Here is a 15,708-nt window from a genome sequence, read left to right as displayed (position 1 = left end):
TTCAACTATGAAAATAAAAAGATATATAATGCATAAATACTTTGTTATTTTAGAGCACAAAGTGGAACTTCTTTTTTGAGTTTGTTTGGTACATATTGGGAAACTGTTAAAACCCCAAATAGCTTCTGTAATATAACTATAATAACAATAACAATATAATAATTTAATTTCATTTAAGGCAACACTTATTGACGACAAAGTTGCTTTCCAAACTTTTTGGGAATGCTGTTTGTAGTATGGCATTAATATTTCATTCAGTCATAGAATTAGAACTCCTGTTGATATCATAAAATATAAAGAAAAAAATTCATATTGTTTTGAAATTACATATATATTAGAATATGATTTTTTGAAACCAGTGAGGACAGGCCTTAATCTTGTTTAATAGTTATTTGGATCAGTTTTACAGCTGACTTTGGTGGAAGCGGATAGGCAAGTACAAAACCAAAGCAGTTTAAAAAAGAATAGAATTAAGCCACAGATAAACTTCTAAAAAATAATTTTATAAGTTTTCATTAAGATTAAAGATAAACCATAACACAGATAGATTTAAAGAACAAGGCAGCCCAGTTTCTATCTGTTTTCAGAAGAAGTACATAGGATCCTCAGGAAGGTGAGAGGGCTGATCACAGCCACGCTCCTCACCTCACCACTGGATTTGGTGACCTCTCTGTCTCCCTTTAGGTGAAGGAAATAAAGGAGAGAAATGCTGGAAAAGTGTTGACAGTTTTAAGAAAACAGACTTATGAAACAGAAACCTGGAGGAGCAAAAGGGTTTCAAGTAGGAGAAAAATTACCTGAGCCTGGTAGAGCAGTAGCAAGGATGGGGAATGCTGAATGTAAAGGAAGTCATCAGCCATGAAGAGATGGAGAAATATGCAACAGTCAAATACTTGTGTCTCAGAGGTCTCACCCATAAGAAGAAAACTAAAAATGAAAAAAACAGTGTCCCACACAACAATGGGACAAAGGAGCAATATTGTGACTGTAAACATTTCCCCCACTCGCCAGTGAAGATACTGTGTAGTCATTTCTGTCACTGGATCACTTAGAATGAGAACCTTGCCATTTCACAATGTTCCAAGGACAGTGAAATTGCTGTTCACAGCAGTGGAAAATGTATCTCTCCATAGTAAAAACTTTTTAACAGTGTATTAAGAAAAAAACTCCTAAAACTAAACCAGTAAAAACCCCCAAATTTCTTTCAAAATTTTTATTGAATGACCCTAATTTTTCTCCTTCACATTCTAGTTGATGGATGAGAAAATACAGAGATTCACTGTATGAGGTCTCTAAAGCTGACTACAGAATTTACTGGTATTATAACAATTGAAATATATGAGCTTTTTAATAAACTGAAATTAAATATCTACTTGCATCTTCCTGACAGTTCATACTGCTAAACAAAAATTACTAAAGATTACAAAGGAATTCACCAAATATGGGGGTGGATATAGGGAATAAAGTAAGTTTTGGAAGATGTATTGGAAAGTATAATATTTAAGTAGGAATTTTGTTGTTTAAAAACCAAAATTAATTTAAAACATCAACTTCTGACATTGCTGATGGGGCAATGCATATATGATATATAATTTCATTGCTGCACCATTATTTTTATAATTTATGTAGTGGTTTCCAAGTCTTTCTGCACAAAGGAAAATAACTCTGAAATAATATCTGTCTGTTTTTCTGCTTATCCATCCATGGAAATGTATACATTGAATTCTAGCTTGTTGTATAATAGCATTGTGAAGACAATTTCTATAATAAAACAACCTATACAATAGACAATTGAATGAAGTCAATTGCTTAAGAAGTAAAATGTTCTCCTTCTTTTAAAAGAAGTTTTTAATTTCCATTTTAGAGTTCTAAACAAAACTAAAGACAAAGAATATATATGTATTGATTTAGAATAACTTTCAAATTATATTTGAAGCAGTAAAGATATCATTAAAATTATTTAAGCAGAAACATGAAAGTTTAAATGCTGTACTTAATCTGAAAACAATCTACAGTGTATAGGGGGGTTGGAAGAGAAAGAATAGGATGATATTAGTAACTCAATTAAAATGTTTATACTGTATTACATTATCTAATTGTTTGGTGTCTGTTACAACAGGATTCAAGTAATCTCTGGTCAGAATAATTTTGCTCTTATTTTGGCAACAGGCAGAGCAGCAGATGGAAATGTCCCAGTGAGTGGTGCTGACTCGGGCATTGCTCCAGGACGTGGGACCACCAGGGAAGCAATGCTGGTGTGCAACACCCGTGGGCAAACTCACCAGTTCCACTCCCCTGGGGTTTACTCAGCACAGTCTCACACCAGGAAATTGCCAGTGGCCAACGGCTGAGTTAGTTTGGAATCTTCTTGAATTAGCTGGGGGCATAAACCCTTTTTTCCCCCTAGACAACTATCAGATGCAAATCCTCTCCTCTATAAGCCTCATCTGTGTTCAAGACTCCTGAAAATCACATTGTTCAAAAGGGTTTTTAGCATTGTTATCATGCAAATATCAACTGAGGCAAAACATTAAAATATTTTTCATGAGATTTGTATGAAGTAAAATCAGCTAAACATCAGCTCTCAAAATTTAAACACAGAAAGCAAGATCAGGTGTGGAGTATGTTTATTTTGAAGTCTATGATTGCATTTTCAAGGTACAAGACTAAACAAGATTATTCCCTAACCCTATAATCATTTGATGATATGCATATTTTCCCCCATATTAAACTATTTAAGACTATGTGTGTGCAACTGTTTGCAGATCAAATAACTTGAATTAAGTTAGTTTTCACTCTAATTCAGAAAATTACAATACTCGTTTGTCAGTCTCTTAAACCTTCAGTAATTCTGCTTAGCACCACTGCTAATTAATTACATTTGAAATGCAGAAAAGATAACTTATATCAATGTTCATGCTTAACATTGAAAATGTTTTCCTTAGGCTGGTTATTGATACTCTTAGTCCTGGAATGTTAAGATGTGATATTATTTGCTATTAAATAGTGTCATTTATGTTTTGTGAACTTACTGGAATTTTGGCATTCAGAAAATATTATGCAGAAGAAATGTTTTTTTTTTATTTTTTTTTTAATCAGATAATATATGCATAATCATCAGGACTGTTTATTTCCAGTAATTTCTGAATGGTTAATTCCTATAACCTCTTTACTCCCCTGACCAACAGCTTAGAAAATTATATTTTAGGATTAATGTTATTAATATCTCTTAATTTTCTTTCCTTGAAGACACTCTTTTCAATGGTCTTGGACTTGGTGCTGTCATTGGCCTGGGAGTGGCAGCCCTTTTGTTAATCCTGGTTGTGACTGATGTCAGCTGCTTCTTTGTACGACAATGTGGATTGCTCATGTGCATCACCAGGAGAATCTGTGGGAAGAAGAGTGGTTCAAGTGGAAAAAGTAAAGAACTGGAAGAAGGAAAAGCTGCTTACTTGTGAGTATTAATCATGTGGGTTGGAAACATTCTTAAAAGAAAAGGTTGGCTGTCCAACTTACATTAACTTTATGGCCATTTTGTGGTGCCGCAAAGGGAATTAATAAAATGCTTCTACTACTTAGCAAAGTGATTCTCTGAAGTGTGTGAAGTTGTTTATTGCCTTTAAAAGTAAAGTTGAGACACAAAAAGGAAATATACTGTAGCTCAGTTTAGGATGACCTCTTTGTCCAGCTTGACAAAAAGGAAATCAATTGTAATTCAGTACTAGTTGGAGACACAGATTTGGTTCATGAGAAGCAGGTAATGGATCATTGTAACTCCATTTCTGCAAATCCATCTTTGAGCTGCTAACACCCAGAAACTTGGCCTATGGCTGTGACAGTGCCAGTAAATCCACAAGTGCAGGACATGGTATTATAGAAGATCCATGAGAGAGTTTTTCTTCTTAGATACAGCACTTGATGGAAAATCTTGATTCTTGTCTGTGGACTTTAGGAATGAAAGATCTTGTAGATTTTTTTTTTTTTAGTAGGAGTGCTGAGTTGGATATTGGTGAAATGGTGGTGAGTGATTGTTCTTTATAGCAACAGTCAATGATTGCTAAACATGAGTGGGAAATAATCAATACTGATTCTCACAAATACTCTTTTGTAGTGGCTACTCCATCACACAAATGTGAATGAACTGATCATTCATGTGAAAATATGGTCTCTTAAATTATTGAAGTGTATAGTGAGATCTGCGGTAAAACAGTTCAAATACTGACTACAATAAATAATCACACTTTAGAGATTTAGTGGCATTTACTGAGTTTTCAATAGGTAAACTAAGAGAATTACATTTGGTCCTTCATTTTAAACATTTCCTTTTTTTTTTTTTGCTAGAAAAAAAAATTATTTTCTCATCCCATTCATTTGGTAGGCAACTTACACATGCACTGTAATATTTGTGAGAATGCTGTCTGCATGTGGTTTAAATAACATTTGCTGGTCCAACTGCTGTGTTTCTTTCCCAATAGTCAGGCTTTACAGTTAATTATCCTTCAGCTTTCTAGGTCCCATCCATTTTCAGATGGATGTAGAGAACACTAGATCTTGCAGTTCTCATTATTCATAGCTGAGAAGCTGAGCATCATTGTCAGTAGTGGAGGTGTAAAGTGTCTTTTTGGAATTTAATTCTGCCTCTTTGCTTTCAGGCTGTTTTTCTTTGGTAACTTGGCTACACATCTTGGTTGGGTTCTTCTTAAAAGAGGTGCCATTTCAGAAACAACAGCACAGAACAAAACCAGTTGTGAGAGGACACAAGAGTATTTATAATGCTTCTAAATAGAACTAATGACATAAACTAACTATTTCCTAATTCTCCACATCTGACAGTGAGAGAAAGACTAGCAGTGTTTTTTTCCATCCTGTGAAGCCAACCTGTCCAGATCAATAGAATCAAGATGTGAAGCTTCTGGCACTGACTCAGCTGTCCTTTCCTATTGAGCACAGCACCTCAGTTGATGCTTAAGTTTCCCATTCAAGGAGTGGCCAACTATAAAGTGGTATACAGACTCTCCTAAATGGGAGATAAAGTTGGAAATGTCATTTGACAGCAGTTTATACCTTGTTATCAACATCTTATTGCCAAAGGCCATGCTGTCCCAAAAAAGCATCAAGCTGGTCTGTTGATATTAATTCTTTTGTTGCACTTCTTTTGGAGGAACAACTATGTTATTTAATCATATTTCTTTCCTTATCAAAATGGTCTTCAGTCAGTCAGACCTTAAAATATTTGGGACAGTTCTTATTTTAGCCTATTCTCTGAATTAATAAACTGTCAGACTAAACTCCCAGGACAGTCTTGAAGAGTCAACATTTAAATTTATACCATGGTAACTGATATTGCCTAAAATTCACTGGCATTTCTCTGTTTTAAAAATGCTAGTTTGTATTTTGGATTTTCGGGTGGTTTATGATATGGTTCTTGGTTAAATTTTGATTGTAGGAGATATATATATATATATATATATAGTAAATAATTATGTTCTATATATAATGAATGAAGATGATATAGTCCATGTAACACACACAGACATCCATGACATAATTGATTTCCTACAAATCACTTTCCCTTCTTTAAAATTTGAAATGCTACAGTTTCTACCTTCTGTAAATATACATGACTGCTAGTCACAAGTAACATCTTTTTTAGTCCTTTTGTCATGCAATGCTGTTTGTAAGACTGTAGCTGTATCAACAAAGGAAGAAGAGCTCACCAATCCATCCACCAGTCCAACTTAGATCCCTAATCTTTTCCCAGGTATGAGGTAGTCATGAAAGTTAAGTGCATTGTCTACCAAAATGAGCTTTGTATCCACTCGTGTGTCTTAAGTGTCACTTGCAGAGATAAATAATCACATATAATTTTGCAGGTTTTTTAATAGACAGAAGTCTTTTAGATTTCTACCTATTAGTTCTTCTTCACACGATTTCTCTCTTTGGGCTACATTCTTATTAACCTCCAAAGATTTTCCTTAAGGATGCCTGTCAAAGGACAGTAGGGTTTTCCTGATACTTCCTGTCACAAAAGCCTGTTTTATCCATTATCTTGAAGAAACAATATGAAAATATGAGACATGAATTAGAGAAGAATTTAGCCAGGTCTTTGGTGTGGCCTATAGCAGTCGAACAGCTCCCTACAACATCCCAGTCCAGAAAATAATCTCTTAAATATAAAAGTAATAGTTGATCTGTAACTCAGTGTCTCTCTGTATATTGCAGCTGATGCTGTTTCAGGATATAGAAAATATTTGCATCAAAATAGGGTTTTTTCTGTAAACATATATATATATATAAATATATATATATATCAGTTATCATCTGATCTGCCTTTTGAGAGCAAAATTCTATAAAATTTATTTATTACTTTTCATAAGTATTATTAATTAGTATGTATTGTTAATACTTTGTGGCAGTGAACAGATATTTCTAGAAAGTGTCCGCATTTCTGAGATCAGCCCTGCAGAGAAGGACTTGGGGATCCTGGCTCATGAAAATCTGGACGTGAGCCAACAGTGTGTGCTCACATCCCAGAAAGCCAAAGGTGTCCCAGGCTGCACCAAAAGCAGCATGACCAGAAGTTCAGGAGAGGTGATTCTGTCCCTCTGTGCTGATGAGACCTCACCTGGAGTGCTGCATCCAGCCCAGCAGTCCTTGGTAAAGAAAGGACATGGATTTGTTGGATCAAGTCCAGAAGAGGACACAAAGATGATCAGAGGGATGGAGCACTCTCTGTGAGATCAGGCTGAGATAAAGACTTTTCTGCATCCCTTTGAAAACTAATTTATGAAAAAGATGGGGACAGACTTTTTACAAAGATGAGGGATCATGTTTTTGAAGTGAAAGTGGGTAGATTTAGATTGGACATGAGGAAAATCTGTTTTACAATGAGGAAGGTGAAAAATTTCAACAGGTTTCCCAGAGAGGTTGTAGACATCCCACTGCTGAAACACTCAAAGTCAGGTTGAATGAAGCTCTGAGGAACCTGATTTGGTTGAAAATGTCCCTGCTAGTTGCAGGGGCATTCAACTAGATGACCTATAAATGTCCCTTCCAACCCAAACTATTCTATTTTTGGTTACCAACAAAATCATAATGGCAGTACTCACTGCTCCATCTCCTTATAATTAGTTGTTTAATTAGCACAATATTTATACATTTACTTATATTGTGAGACTAGCAGTTGTTCCTCAAATGGGAGAAATATGATGTAGAAAGTTTTTTCTACCAGGAAAATCAGAAGGGCTTAGATTTGTACTGCACAAGGGCTCTTGTATCAATGGCAGCTGGGGTTGTCACAACCCCAGGAGATTAAAGCACACTTTTGTGGTGTATATACTCACATAACGACTCCTTAACGCTGCCAGAAAAGGTCAAGTATAACTAGGCATCAAGTTCTATCATTATTATACTAGGTTAAGGAAGTTTACATCTATTCCCATGAAGAAGCTGTCACCTTATTATTAGTCATAAACAAAATGCTCTTTTGAGATGCTAATTCATCATGTTTACAGAGTTAGGGAAGTAACCATGGATACAGGATGCTTTGAAGACTTCAAGGAATTGGGAACACGCTGTTAAATGTGTCTTGGTGGTGTTAGTCACTGATAATTAGTTCTGCCTTTTCTTTGCCAACTTTTGAGAGAAGGGATCTTAGTAATTCTTCATGTGCAATGTACATAGTTAATGTGATGATAAGAGACATAAAACTCTTTCAATAATTTTTAGGAAAGATGGATCAAAAGAGCCAATAGTGGAAATGAGAACAGAGGATGAAAGAATTACCAGCCATGAAGATGGGAGTCCAGTAAATGAGCCAAATGAGACAACTCCCCTCACAGAACCAGAGTAAGTAGCCTGATATTCCCTGGAGTTTCCCACAAGCTGATCTTGGCTGTGGACAGCCTGGACTTCCCACGCTCTGAGGGGAGGTACACAGCATCACCAGAGTGGTCTGCTGTGGCAAGGCAGTGTGTGAGTGTAGGGTTTGTTTGACTGGTTCCATTTTTACCATAATCAATCTAAATCATGGTACTTCATTGACACTGGCTGAGCACAGCAGTACAAAGATTTTTTAATTTGGTTGCACCTTGTCTTTACCACCTACCCAGCAACTATTAACTACCCTGTGGGAACAATCTCCTAACTCTCATGAATGACCTCTAAATTGAGTCTCACAGGCATCTTCACACAAATCCTGAAGATGGGGCGCAAGGATACTACACTCCAAAAACCCAGCTCCTCACTGGAGCGGCCCCCTCCTGCTTCCATACATGTAACTGAGAACTTAGTTCAGAATTTAAGTGCACACAGTGCAATTGGATTAATTGTGCTGAAGGACAGCCTCTGCTCCATTTCCTCATCCCCCCTTCCTGTCCCTGCAACCTTCTCTCAGTACAGAAACCACAGCAGTTTGCAGCCGTGCTCACAGTCTCTGGCTGCCTTCTGAATAATGGGGCCAACCTTGTGCCCAGGGATGAAATTACTGAAGAAACCTCTAAATTTTCTTTGCTTTGAGCCCAGCACTTTCCATGTGTTGGGAAAATCTCCTATCTCAAGGCATCAAGGTTATGAAGACCATTTTGTAGTAAATATAGAAATTCACCTGTAGATAATTTTATTAAATCATAGTTGTTCTTTAAAAGGAAGTGTTCTTACAAAAGTCTTTTTATTTTCTGAAAACATGAAGAAATTTTATTTTTTGCCATTATGTAAAACTGTAAGTCAGAACCCTTAATTAAAAAAAAAGGTTTGCTACCAGCTGCCATTGATATTTTTAGTAAATAGGGAGTTAAGTAGCTGCACATTAAGCTATATAGTGCTTTGAAGGAGCTGTACACAAAGAGTTTGAACTTGTTAATGAAATAATTATGCAATCTGTTGAGTGACTACTGATATGTTTGCTCTTCATATTAGAATTTATAATCAGGGGCACAGTGGAAAGCCCAGAGTTATCTAAAGAGTCAGGGGAATGTAGTTGTAAACATTGTACAAGTCCAGCAAGCCTTGGATATGTTAGTGGGTAAAGCACCAGGTCCATGTTTGTTCATTATTCAAGACTATTTTTAGCACTAGATCTTTCAAATCAGATGGATCTTGCAGTAAACATGATACCAGGAAAGATCCAGTTCACTTCTTTCTGCTTCTCACAATCATTAGATCAGCTGACAGGAGTGAAATATGAGAAAGTTAAAATCAAAAATATTTTATTATCTTAGGGGAGGGGGAAAGAATCAGTCCCCACTGTCATGACAGAAAAACAAAACAAAAAAGCACCAACAAAAAGCCCTGAAAAACTAACTCCCAGGAACAACTGGTAAGTATGTGATGGGAATTATACCCTAAGAAAAATAGGACTGCTAAGACATATTAATGATGACAGTTGCCTTCTTGGTAATTTCTTCCCTCACAACCAATGGCAAAAGGCATCAGCAGTCCAAAGCACAGCTGTAGAGAAGTCAGCTAAAGATTTGGGACAGTGTCACTTGGGAAACTAAAAATGAAAAAAGATGGTGCAATGAGGACACCTGAAGGGCCATTGATACCAGGGGAATGTGGAAAGACCTTTGACTCAGACACAGGTCATACCCAATGAAACAGAGAAGCAATATAAAGTGAGATGCACAAAGGGAAAATGCAGTAGAGGAAAAGTCAGTCTCTGTCAAAACTCAATGTCCCTCAGACATTTTTGGAGGTTCCCAGCCCAGGTCAGAAGCATTTGAGACCCTGTCAGGCAGCTGGAAACAGCTGTGATTTTGGGTTTGAACCATGGAATGATTTACCAACTTTGCAGGTAGAACAAGAAGTCACAAAAGTTTAGGCATTATAGTAGAAGTAGTTACAAAGTAGAGGGAAGAATTTTTGAGTGCTGTACAGGGGGGGTTTGGTTTTGTACATGGGGGTCAGAAGTTTTAAGATAGATTTGGGATTTGGGCCTGCCCTGCCCTCCCTCTTTCTTCTTCCTTACCTCCATGTTCTTGGTGATGTTGGCACTTATGGATTGGTTTAGAGTAGAAAAGCACCATTTAATATAGGTAGTAGGCATTGGGGAAAAACTGCAAACATTTAATCCGTAATGTACCATATAAAAGAGAGCAGCAGCCCTGGGCGGGGAGAGAAGAAGCAGCCGGGAGTCAGAGAGGATGTCAGGGTGTGTGTGTGCCTCTGCCTGAGCTGTGAGCAAACCACAGCAGCAGAGAAGAAAATCTTTTAGATAACTTGCAATAAACTGCCTTGAGACCAAACAACAGAGACTGCTGAGCCTTTCTTTGGAAGCACGGGTTGGAGGAGAAGTTTTTCCACCACATGGAGCCACCCTGCGACCTAGGGTGGGCTCTGGCAAGTGTCAACAACACAAAAATACATTGTCAACAACAGCCAGAAAGACACACTCTGGGCAGGGTGAGGATGACCAGAAGGGATCTTGGAGGGAAGAGCTTAGCTTGCAGGAAAGAAAATTTCAATGACATTTCAGGCAGGCAGCAAAACAAGGTGGGATTCATTATGACTAATTCTGGCTGTCTTAAAGGTATACAAGATAAGCCTTGGGGTTAAATTAGATAAAATATTTTTAATAATTATTGAATAATGCTGAATAATAGCAAATTACACTCAGAACTGCAAATGCAATTTAAGAAGTTGTGGAAACTAATTAGTAAAGAGATTACTTCCTCCTCTTACAATAATATTCTTTATTATGCTGCTCAGTATATTATTTGGCAAACTATTTTTTACCTTATCTCAGATGATCCTTGTCAAAGCCACGTTTGGAATCCACATGTGACAGATTAGCTCAAAGCACTTTACCTGCAATTCAACAAGTTTTAATCATGCTGGCAGGAAGTCAGTTTAAGCTGTGCATTTCATATCACACTTTTGTAATATGAATAAAGTACCATATACAATGCAGTACAATAATTATATTCCTAGTCTGATATTAATATGTTTATAATATTGGTTGAGTTTTTCTTAGTATTAAAGAAGTTGGGTGAATTCCAGTATCAAAATGGAGTCATTTTTCTATAAAATAAGAAATGAAATATTTAAGTTAAAGTTTTGTGTGGGTATCAGCAAATGTTAGGCCACCTGCAGTGCTAGAGGAAGTCAATATTATTAATAATTAGTAGCAATAAACATCTGATTAAAGTGAGAGAACTTTTTGTTGGGTTTTTGTTAGATTTTTTTACAAAATCTTTTTATTATAAAATGAACAAACGTTTGAAAGGATTAGTCTGCTCAGTTGAAAAATATAAAATTCGTTCTAATTGATGTAGCTAAAGAATAATTTGGTGTAGAAAAATTAATACAATTAGAACACTTAAACTTGAATTTGTTAATTGAAAGAGGAAAATTATTTAATCTATTAATAGAGATTAAATATGTATTTAAAACAAATGGAAACAAAAATTCCAAAATAACAAAAATGTTTTCATAGGGAAAAAGAACAATGTCTAATGATAACTTACATTCATAACTCACACCCTATAAAAAAAACCTCAAAACCACAAGTTTTAAAATATAATAAGGTTCAAGAATGGTGCACGGACTTTGTGATGAGGAAAGTTTTTATGCATAACATTTTTTACTTATGTACAGCTTTTTTTGAGTTGTGGTTCTCTGCTTGCATATAAAAGCAAGGCTAATTTTATCCCATTGTTTTCATGAACATGGATTTCAATACCCTTCCACAGAGTTGTAGCAAATCTCCCTGTTTCAAATATTTTGTAACATGTTCTTAATCCACTTAAATCAATTTCTAGAAATTTCCACACATGGTTTAAATATTCTGTTGATTCCCCAGTTTTGACTTTGACTAAATATTTCCTTCTTTACAGCACCATCTTTTGAGAAATTACTCTGCTTTTCTTAAAACTACATTAAATTAGGTTTTGGGGGTTTTTTAGTACTTGTTTCATTGGTTTGCTTAATCAGATCTTTGACACACATACCTGCCTACCAGAAATTCATCTTATGAACTGCTCTTCCTCTGTCCCAGTGTTTTACCTACTGTTAAAAATAGATTAATGTTCATTCTGTTGTTTCCATTCTTTCAGGCATCTTGCTGTGGGCTGAAATCTGTTTCCTTTGGGTTTGCTATGAGAAACAGACAATTAGTAGATACCTCCCTCTGTGCTCAGAGCCAGACATCTGATGATATATCCCATGTATTTTACTGTAGTAGAACAAGTTAATCTTGGATTTCTCTCAGATACATGTTGTGCTCATTGTTTAACCTCTGGATAAACGGCATATTTCTTAGTTCATTTCAAACAACTTAAATTTCATAAGACTGGGAATTCAGGTATTGTTTTACTTTATTTTCTGGTATTAAACACTGCCTTGTGTTTAAGAAATTCATCAGACAGGTTTTGAACAGTGATTCATTCCTAAGAGATTCATCAGACATGTTTTGAACAGTGTATTGATCTTTGGGAAATTTAATCATGCAAAGCAGAAATTTACTGAAACATTTAACAGTTATTTTGAATAAAAAAGGTATATGCATACTATTCCCTAGCAAAAAACCAGAAAGCAAACCCAAACTGGAATCACCATTAAGAGCTATTATGCCCAGGAGACATTATTACAGGAACATCTCAGCAAACCATACATCTTTTTGACAGCTATATTTTTCAACAGCTAATTACTGGCAGAAGGGAATCAATGATTTTCAAGACCTTTTTCAATGAGATCACATTCAAGAGGGTGGAGACTCTTTTGCCAAATCTTCAGAGTTTTCACTAAGTCTTAAAAGAGCTGTAAGTTCTTAATGAAGCTACACTGTATGATCCATGAAAATTAAACTGTAGAATTTTCTAATGAAACTTCCATTACCTGCTTGCACTATAAGAAATACTTTACCTATGTCTTGGCATAGTCTCCAATAATAGCCATGTTCTTTTGTATACTGGATTTACATTTAGAAAAGACATTTAAAAAGTTTTACCAAGATTTAAAAGTCAAGCAAAATCTTGACTGTAAATGTTTCACTGTATCTTTCACAGTAGGCAACACATACCTCTGTACTGTCTTGGGTCAAGTAATTTGACTTTTTTTTCCTCTTTTGTCTGATTGAAGAACTGTATTTTGAGCAGCACCAATGTTCTTATCATGTGATATTTGTGGCTTTATAGAAATTGAAAGAGTTAATATGAATTGCTTTAAAACCAGAGAACCTTGTGCTCATAACAGAATAACTGTACATTACTTTAAAAAACATATTGTTCTACACTGTGACCTATATGTACCATATATATGCTATAGACCTAAATTACAGAGTGTTTTATTTTTGTGTTACCACAATTCCTCTTTTTTTCTGATAGGAAGCTGCCACTAAAGGAGGAAAATGGCAAAGAAGCTTTAAATCCAGAAACCATAGAAATCAAAGTTGCTAATGATATCATCCAGTCAAAAGAAGATGATAGCAAAGCATAATAAGATAAACTACAGCTGTCTGGAAAATGCATTTGGATTGAAGTAATCCTGTGACCAAAACTTTACAGCTGACCTTAATTTTTGGGAAACTTAAGCTTGGAATTGTTAGTACATGTGTACATACGATGAAACAGTTTCTGTCTACAGTTTTTTTCTATATTTTTCTTTTTTGTTAATGGTTTTAGTGTGTAGTTTTGCTGACATCAAGTCCCATGCTATAAATTTGAAAAATCTGCAGAATAAGAACTATAATTTATTATATGACAAAGTGTGTCAATTTAGAAGAAAAATTCTAAAGTACCCCTAACCAAAAACAACACATCAGGCCTCTCAAGATCTTACAGTCCAAGCTACATGCATAAAGTGCCATATGACAATATATTTATTCCCATTTACAATAAATGAAATTTTAGGTTGCCTTTAAAAAAAGAAAACGCTAAACTAGTTTCAACATAATGTTTAAGACCTTAGCTCTAGCTGACACTCAATATTCCTTCCAGCTGTGATTATCACTTGAGGCAATCAAAAAAGCAAAACTCATCAATGGAGAGCCAGGTCCCACTGCAGTTTCTCCTGCGTTGTTCAAAAAATAAATAATTTAAAAAACCCCAAAAACCTAGTACTCACGATATAAACTCAGATAAAATTGGCCAAATATTTTACAACACTCTATTAGCTTCATCCTAACTATGAGAGTGTGACTCTGAATGGCTCTAGGATTTTCAATGCTTCAAGTTTTCTGTATAAAAGTTTTGAAAGTTACATGTGAACTAAAATGCAGCTAAGGTGTAAAAATAAATCTGTTTTTTAATCATAATCTTTACTTCAAAAGAAAATTTACAATATGTGTCCCAATATATTTATACGTACACGGTTTTCATTTTATTCTTAGTTCAAACAATTTATCTAAGGGATAAAACTGTGGTTTAGTAAAGTAAACACATTTTCTCCTCAAATCAGTATGTAAAATATTAAACTTGGCCTTTTTGAATCAGGACTTTTTCCTTTGTGATTTCATACCTTTTCTCTTAAGTACAATGTAAGAACAGATGGAAAGGGAATTTTGTCTAAGCAGTTAGGAACAATTTTAAATTAGTAACTAATGCAATCTTATATTCAACCAAATATGTTTTTTTTTAATGTCAAGCTTTCTTTAAGACATTCCTTTTTATTATTCTGATCAACATTCCCCACCAGGAAATTTCACGGATTTATTTGATCTGAAATTCATTCATATGAATTTTTCATTTATATAGTGGTGCCACTAACTGGAGCAATATAGTTTGTTTCCCTTCTATCATAGTTTATCCACACCTACCAAACTCTTCAAAGCCTTGCTTTGAAAGAAGTAAATAAACCATATAGAAAACTAGACTGGAAAATTCTACTTGTCAGGAGTAACTGGTAGAGTAAGTTGTGAATTTTCCACATCTAAACCATGCATGAGGTTTAAGTGTATTTTACTCATCAAATTGTGTTTTCTTCATGCTATATCTGAATTTTGATCATATTTGAAGTCTTTGTACTTTATGACTTTTGTGCAGTAAAACTGAAAGCAAAATGTAAAAGGATCTCCCAAATTTGAGGAAAATATAATAATGACCTTCTTGTTAATCCAAGTTTAAGTGCATTTGAAAGAGCTGAGGAGAATATATTTATATTTAATTTTTAGTTCTTTCTTTTTTTTTCAAAACCAAGTTATTTAATGAGTTTTTTACAACTTTTCCTCACTTTGAGAAATACCTAAAATGAACAGTTGAGGACAGAGACATATCCCTGGTATGGCTAGGATAGGAGGCCAAATTCCCACAAAAGCAGTACCAAAGTGAAAAATATGGGTAAGAAAGGATGGCATTATAGGATGAAAGTCGTGGAAGATAATAATTGAAAAGTGTTGAAAAGAAGTTTCTCTAAATACTGAGGTACTAATTCTGGGTGAAGGAAAGACAAAGACGTTCTTTATGAACTCTCAATGTTGTTCCCACAAACTGGGCAGGCAGTACTACCAAACAGCTGCTTGTCTATCTGATTTCTGATAATTTCTAATCAGATTTCCTGATTCGTTCTAAGCACACAGCAAGCAGGCCTGCTCCTAACCTATAATTAGGAGAACAGTTATCTCATTTATCTATATGGATTTATAGTATTTCCAGAAAGTATGCATTTGCAGCTGGGATTTCTTCTATCAAAATGCAAAGAAGGAATCTGGACAACTCCAGCAGCTGAGTATAATGTGGTTGGTGTGGTTGAACATCCCCTCACACAATATTTTTA

The 15,708-nt window shown here is 35.2% G+C and overlaps 1 protein-coding gene across 1 annotated transcript in view; it reads left to right on the top strand.

The window, feature by feature from the left end:
• NCAM2 (neural cell adhesion molecule 2) overlaps positions 1 to 14,061 on the top strand; it is a 263,496-nt gene extending 249,435 nt beyond the window's left edge. Inside the window, exons 16-18 of the mRNA XM_077790949.2 lie at positions 3,250 to 3,454; positions 7,729 to 7,848; positions 13,323 to 14,061. Of these exons, the coding sequence (XP_077647075.1) occupies positions 3,250 to 3,454; positions 7,729 to 7,848; positions 13,323 to 13,434 (437 nt within the window). The 3' untranslated portion in view covers positions 13,435 to 14,061. The remainder of the gene's footprint in view (positions 1 to 3,249; positions 3,455 to 7,728; positions 7,849 to 13,322) is intronic.
• The last annotated feature ends 1,647 nt before the right edge of the window (positions 14,062 to 15,708 follow it).

Source organism: Lonchura striata, chromosome 1, assembly GCF_050655825.1.
Source record: "Lonchura striata isolate lonStrDom1 chromosome 1, ASM5065582v1, whole genome shotgun sequence".
NCBI lineage: Eukaryota > Metazoa > Chordata > Aves > Passeriformes > Estrildidae > Lonchura > Lonchura striata.
This window is presented reverse-complemented; position numbering and strand designations above follow the sequence as displayed.